At 47.8% G+C, this 7,196-nt stretch overlaps 1 protein-coding gene across 1 annotated transcript; it reads left to right on the top strand.

The window, feature by feature from the left end:
• The first annotated feature begins 3,729 nt into the window (after window positions 1-3,729).
• Window positions 3,730-5,906, top strand: EI90DRAFT_463631 (uncharacterized protein). The gene is made up of 4 exons (XM_039067657.1): window positions 3,730-3,810; window positions 3,862-4,000; window positions 4,059-4,110; window positions 4,162-5,906. The coding sequence occupies exons 2-4, from the start codon at window positions 3,962-3,964 to the stop codon at window positions 5,772-5,774; spliced, it is 1,704 nt and encodes a 567-aa protein (XP_038908603.1). The 5' UTR covers window positions 3,730-3,810; window positions 3,862-3,961; the 3' UTR covers window positions 5,775-5,906.
• Window positions 5,907-7,196: the final 1,290 nt, after the last annotated feature.

The raw sequence follows: 7,196 nt of genomic DNA, 5'->3' as shown, positions 1-7,196 counted from the left end.
ATCACCATATACCCGCTCTGGGAGTTTAAATGTCGAAGAAAGTGGTTCAGTTGAGACAATGAAATTAGACGATGATGACGATGACATGATGCATTCTAGATCATCCAACGCGCGCTTCTTTGCTTGAGAATGTGCCATCGGTGACCCCAGGCAGCACGATGATTGGAGATCTGATTGCTGCCGATGTGTCACACACATCAATGGGTTGATTATTGGCTGATCGTCCCCATCATTGTTGTCATTCTCGTCACTTCCGCTGTTCTGACCATCAAGGTACATCCGAGGGTTCTGGGAGTCATCAAGTGGGGAAGGTGTGTTGTCTCTATGATACTTTTGAGCCATAAGTTGACCGTGGAAATACATCATCCGTTTAACGGGGGATGTAACAGGTAAGGGGAGATCAGCACAAGTGGAATGTTCAATACTTGGGGCAAGCTGACGTGGATGGATTACTGTGGGATCAAATGGGTAGACCCCAGTTACACGGAAACTGGTCATAATGTGTGCTTCAGTGATTGAGTCCAACCAGGCAGAGCCGAAGACAGACAAGAAGGATGTCTTATTTAGCTTCCTCGGTGTGTTCTCCCGATTATACTTATCGCGGTGATTTGTAAAGCTTCTCTTGAGGAGAGAAAAAATCACGACATCAAGCCCTTGAAGCACATGAGTTGTATGAGAAGGGTAACAAAGTACGACGATCTTGTGGTCATGCGCGTAAGAGATGAAGTCAAGACTGTAATGAGAATTGTGTCCATCAACAACCAGAAGGCGATGGTGGCCCCCTGCCTTCTCCTCGGTACATTCATTGAATGTTTGAAGCCAATCAAATCCAATCTCATGGTCTGTCCAGCCTTTGTCTGAGACTGTGACCCTGCCCAAGAGTGAGTGTAGGCTGGGGTATAAACATGAAGACTCACGCGCATTTTATTGGGTTGTTCCTTAACCATTTTGAGTTAATATTTTGTCCTTTGAAAATTACGACAGGGGGTACATAGGAACCATCAGCACAAACAGTCACAATGACGCTGACATTCTCCCGGTTTCCATCACGTTGGATGTGTGCTTGTTTAGTCATTTTGCGAGCAATCACTTTGACCTTTTCTCCTGTGCCAAAAGGAAAGCCACTTTCGTCCATTGCATATATATTCTCAGGGAGAAAGTTAAACTCCTTGTATTGAGCCTGCAGTAGCTGAAACCAGTGTTCTACTGTAGCAGGATTAACAGCACCTCCGCGTATATTCTCAAGATTTGTGCTCCACTTCGAATTAAGTTGGTCCTTATTACGGGTCAAAAAACCATCAACCCAATTTACTCCCAGTGATTGGAGGTTGGGATGTCGTATTTTTGCGATTTCTAGTGCATACTCAGCAACACCATCACGAGTTAAGGGGAAGCCACGGTCCGACATGAGAAGCAAAAATTCCACAAGAGTATCGGTTTCTGCCTGATTTAGCCATGATCGGGCCATAGCAGCTGCATTGCGACCCTGTCCTCCCTTGAGTCTCCGTAGAAATGTAGTATATGGGACCCTGCATTCCAATGCATATTCTCGTGCACTAACAGCCTGCCGGCCTTCCTGCTGAGCGCGCGCTAATTCAGCACGATATGAAGCAAGAGTTTGCAGCATGTGCTCCTCTACTGCTTGAGATGCCTTTTGCTTTCTCATTCTCAGGGAGTCTGCATGTCGAGCCATTAAGGAAATCGCAAATGCAGAACAGGAAATGGATGTGTGAATAAGGGAAGCACGGATGTAAACCCAGGTCCGGCAACTGCTTGTTCACCAAAACAAACAAACATTGGCACGTGTGCCGATGGCCTTCTGCTCCTGAGTAACACCCCAACCCCGGGTCATACTTTATTGTCATTTCCCTACTTCTGGAATGTACAGGATGCGCAACCCTCATATTTACCATTTTCCACGCTAATAACTACTATAACTCCTTCATTACATGTCCGATCAGCTCAAATTTTTGCGTAGTTGTAGCTGTAGTCATTGCATACAAGCTTGAAAAAAATGAAGAAATATGACTATGAAATAAGGATGCTACGGGCATATTAACCATTGAGGGGTGAAAACCATTGGCACGTGAATGACTGTAGTGTCCAACGACTTGACGCTCTGTGCCGTTTCAACCCGCTTGCTCATTATTGTCTGAGATTGATTTTCCCTCTGCACATATACTGTTACATACTCTGCTCCACGGAAATAGAAACGCACGTTTCATGGCCCAGGCTAACTGGGGGCTCGACGCTACGCGTGTGCATCATTATACAGTTGGCAAGGAAAATGATTAGGTCTTGTAAGCGAGTTCGCAATGTCGTCTTGGTCTATTCCATCTCTATCGACTTGTGACTGGCTTAGACCTTCACGCCCACCGGGAGGATTTCTCCTTTTCACGTCAAGCGGGCACGCATTTGTATGTTGAATGTCCTTTGTTTGCAAGCACAGGAGGCCTGAGCTATGAATTTATTTATCGCTATCGAGAAGCCAATTCAATAATACTCTGCTTCTCGAATGGTCCACACGCCGTTGGGTATGTATATACTATTTCACACCGACTCCCATTCTTGGGTGGAAGCACGCGTTGAATTTGCATGGTCCAGGCTGAGGGCTCAGCGTTACGTGCGTGCGTCACTACACAAAATGGCTTGTATTCGAGTGCGCAATGTTGCCTTTGGATTTGGTCCACTCCATCTCTACGGAGTAGCTTAAACGCTTACGCTGTTTATCAGGTCCAGGGAAGGTGCGTGGTTATTTCCATGCTAGGGATCCACGTTGTCTTACTAATACCTGTTACGTCCACTAAGGCGAGTCGACGCATATATGATATGAGAGCACTTCTCCCAAACTCCTTAGACGCACATCGTTCTGATCGCTAGCCATACCAACGCCATGCCCAGTGATCCTAAATCTCATCGCTTTCCCTCCTGGTTCAAGAAGACGCGGCACCCTTCTGAGCTTTCTGACGATCGGCCGCAGGTCTCAACACCTCCCTCCAACAACCAGATCATCGAGCCTACCACCGCACATGACAGAACGAACGACAAAGACCATGGCAGCCCCGAAGGACTGTATTATGGCGCCCTTACTACTACAGCATCCACTGTTCTACTTCATTGTAGCACCTTACAGGATAATACCACGGAGCAACGGACATCTTTTCGAGACAAGCTACTTCGGCCATTCCGAAGAAGACCCCGTTCCACTCCCAGTCCCAGTCCCAGTCGTCACAGCCAATCAAGCGCATCCCAATCCAAACGTCCTATGCCGACTGCTCCCGTCCAGACACCCACAAACGACTCGTGGCCATCACTGTCTCCTCCCACCGAGACGAATACCGAATTCCCACACGCGACGGGCAACTCACTTGCCACTGGTAACGATGACCCAAGCGTCCACACGCAACAAGAACCTGGATCATCAATCCCAGCTATTTCATCGATGCCAGCGGAATCTGTGCCTCGTAGATCCGATGGCGATCTGAAGAAGACGATCATCGGCACCACCAAACTACTTCTTGAAGCTGCGGCCACTGGTCTCAAGTTCGCCCCCATCGCTAATCTTGATCAGATCCCAAACACGCTTCTGAGATGTATTCAAATATGCGAGGTTTGTTAATCATCTTGATGATCTTGCTCTTGATTGCTTTCACACCTGTTGCATACATGTAGAATGTCAGTGGCAATACCGAGGAACTCAACCAGTTATGCATCGTGATTCAGCAAGCGCAAGAATCGGTGGTGAAACCTCTCCAGAACTGGACTGGAGACACTCCTCCTGAGCTAAAGACCCTAGTGCAGGAATTCTGCGTGTATGGATTTCATTTTCCTCTCGTTTACATTCATTCATTCTCTTCGTAGCGCGTTGCAAACACAACTAGAGAACACTGTAGTAGTACAGAAAAAGCATGTTGTCAAGAAGACCGTTCAAGCGCCTGATATAACACAGCAAATAACCGATATGAAGAACTACCTGAATAATGCAATTCATCGATTCGAGGTTTGCGTACTCGAGATTTTTTGGGTGACTGGATCCTGACTTACCATGTCCGCCACAGCTGAGATCGTTGACTTTTATCATGCTTCGTACTGGGCACACATCGGTTCAATGTACGTGTCTGCGTAGATACTTATGGATTTCCTAATCACACATGCTCCTAGCTGAGATATCGAAACTCAAGCGAGCCCCGGCCGAGCACCTTTATGTGAAAAGCAAATCAAAGTGCCTACCAGGCACGCGGGATTGGATTCAAGAATCCCTACTCATGCACCTGAAGGAAGCTGGGAATCGATTCGTTTGGCTACGGGGATCTCCTGGGACAGGGAAGACTGCGATATCTATGAGTGTCGCATCCACTCTTAAGGAGCAAGGTATGCTAGCCGCGTCATTCTTCTGGGATAAGAACCAGGCAGGAAAGGGCTTGGATTCTATCGAACTGTTCCCCTCCACCCTTGCTTGTCAACTTGCATCCTTCAATGAAGACTTCAAATTGTCGCTTGTCAAACGCCTTCGGCAACCAGATTTGGTCTTTGTTCAGGATCTCCCTCTGGACAAACAAATCAATACTCTGATGATTGAGCCGATGCGTGACTTGAAGGACGTATGGTCCTCGGGAAAGGATCACATCGTTATTGTCCTGGATGGCCTTGATGAGTGCGGGGATCATGAGAGACTCGGGTCCCTGATGGAACTAGTGCTTGCCTTTCAGGAGCTGCCACCGATATTTTCTGTGCTAGTTAGTTCTCGTCCTGAGCCAGAAGTCATTTCAGCTCGGGATGAAGCTCGGGCCAAGGGTCATGTCATACTATGTGAAGATTTGGATGAGGTTGTATGGGAGGAAGGTTTCCAGACGGTCCGCTGTATGGTGGAAGAAGGCCTTCAGCACCTCTTTGACAAGTATTCATGGAAACCAGACGAGAAGGAACTTGACGCTCTCGCTTGGGCTTGTCGGGGGTTACCTGTTATGGCATCCATCCGGGTCCGCGATGCTGCCATGCAGACACGGCGTGGCCGCACCTTACAGTCGGTGTGCTGGGAGTTGCTAAACCTCACTGATGCACCTACCAACCTCAACTGGGAATACTTGCGAATTCTTCGACGAGCCTACACGCTGGATTCATCTGATATTCATCCAGATGTAGCCAAGAAGTACCGCTTAGTGGTTGGCGCAATTGTTGTGGCGCACGAGCCGATGAACGTCTCTTTTATGTCACAGCTTTTCAAGATTAGCGAAGCTGAGATCCGTGCGACATTGGAACCAATCAGCTCCATCGTCAACCTTCCCTTAGAGGATGCAGAGGATGTGGCCTTATATCACGCAACAGTAAAAGAATTCCTCACAGGGGAACCAATTGGCGATGAGAGGGACAAAGTATTCTTCATCGATGATGTGCAAGGGTACTTCTTTGGATTGCCGCTCCTTCGACTCTTCAACACTCATTGTGAGCAGGATACATTCGGAATACCTACGAATCCCCCTTTCGGAGATGAAAGAATATGGAAGGAATTTTTGATGAAAAAGGACGATTATCGCGGGCGCTTCCGCTATGTTATTGAATACTTGTACAAGCACTTGGACCCTTCGCAACTTTTTTCACAAGAGTCCAATGAATTACAGAACGAGTTTAATTCCTTCATCACACAAAAATACATCTTGACTTTCGTGCACATAAAAGATTCTTACTATGTAATTCCTGACGAATTACTTCAGTTCGGTGTAAGTATAAACTATTCATCCGACGCTTGTCTGATGTCATTTTTGATAGAATCATGATTCAATCCACCTCTTGAAAGGTTTATGTGAGGTAGCAGCTGAGAGTCCTGCGGACACACCATGGCATCTCTATCGATCAGTGCTCCCTTTCGCCCCACCCTCATCGCCCCTTTACAAACGATATGGACATCTCGCTGATCCTGTCCGGATCTTCTCTGCCTTCGGCGAGTTCTCTGGTGGCACCATTCCATTAAGCAAGGATCTGCTCATCAACCAAGAGGTCATGCAGGCAAAGTTGAGTGAACTACTGGAGGTGGTCGATCAATGGGGAGGTAAGATAATCAATTACGAAGCTGAATTCCATGAACCCGATGTTCGCAATGGTATTGTGACATGCACTGCACTCTCCCTCGATGGTTGCTATATTGCACTCGGATTTGGCAGCGGAATTATCGAAGTGGCCGATATCAACCGCCAGTGCACAATCTGTCGATTGCAGCGCGATCCAGCCAATCTCCCGGCCTGGATCGAATTTGTACATGGAAGCCACCGAGTCGTCACTGAGGATAACGAAGGGAATGTAACGATCCTTGGCGACGGTATGGCCCCTGTGAATCTTGGCACTCTTCCCACCAGTCCCTATCCAGCTGGAACCACAACCTCAGATGACGGATTATTTGTCGTGCGAGCCCCACGAAATCTCGACAGCCCTTGGTACAACAACATGACGCTCATATCTGTTTTGGAAGTTCCATCCATTCAGCCTCTCGTATCTCCTCCTTTACCTTCTCAACTCGATAATGAGGGGTTAGTCGTTCCGCACCGTCGGACACTCGGTTTCTCCCCAGGAGCACGCCATGTTGGTGCTTTTGATGGGGCCCAGGCTGTTACCTGGTCAACAGAATCATGCCAATGCATCGCGGGTTATCGGGTGACGAACTCCGGTTATTGGATTATTAATCCTAATGTCCCTCTGACATGCTCATACCTTATCCCTGATCCTATATTCACTCGAGCCACTCTTCCCTTGGCAGAAGGCAACACAGCTTGTGTGCATCATTCTGACGCGCATGACGAGTCTGATGAGTCCTGGATCAAGTGCCCATTTTACGACCTCTCGCCAAGCAACTCGGAGGGAATGGTTTGGCTTCACCATTTGCCCGCCGTAACGAGAACCCCAATAATCGGTGTACCACCGCTCCAACCAGTTTTGTGGCTTAATGGCAGATACAAACTTGCGAATATAAACCATTCGATTACCAGCAATCCTGGTATGGTCATCGAGTGCCATATGATTCTCTAAAGCTTTACCGCCCTCAGTCCAGCAGGGATGGGACTCGGTTCCTGGTCCAGGGAATGTTACGGGCCCCAATTGTCGTGGACATTAGCCAAGTTGTTTAGCATTTACCAGTGCACTTGTCACACTCTTGGCTATAAGCTTGATGACTTTTGCGCTGCAACGCTGTTTAGAATTGTGGAGAG

This window comes from Cantharellus anzutake (genome assembly GCF_015039405.1).
Source record: "Cantharellus anzutake strain C23 chromosome Unknown EI90scaffold_150, whole genome shotgun sequence".
In the NCBI taxonomy this organism is placed as follows: Eukaryota; Fungi; Basidiomycota; class Agaricomycetes; order Cantharellales; family Hydnaceae; genus Cantharellus; species Cantharellus anzutake.
Note: the sequence above shows the minus strand (reverse complement) of the source record. Positions and strands in the feature narration are given on the sequence as shown.

Coding starts and splice junctions, on each gene's coding strand:
- EI90DRAFT_463631 (XM_039067657.1), top strand. CDS start 3,962: ATGAAGAACTACCTGAATAATGCAATTCATCGATTCGAG. Junction 4,001..4,058: donor ATGCAATTCATCGATTCGAG/GTTTGCGTACTC, acceptor TGTCCGCCACAG/CTGAGATCGTTGACTTTTAT. Junction 4,111..4,161: donor TGGGCACACATCGGTTCAAT/GTACGTGTCTGC, acceptor ACATGCTCCTAG/CTGAGATATCGAAACTCAAG.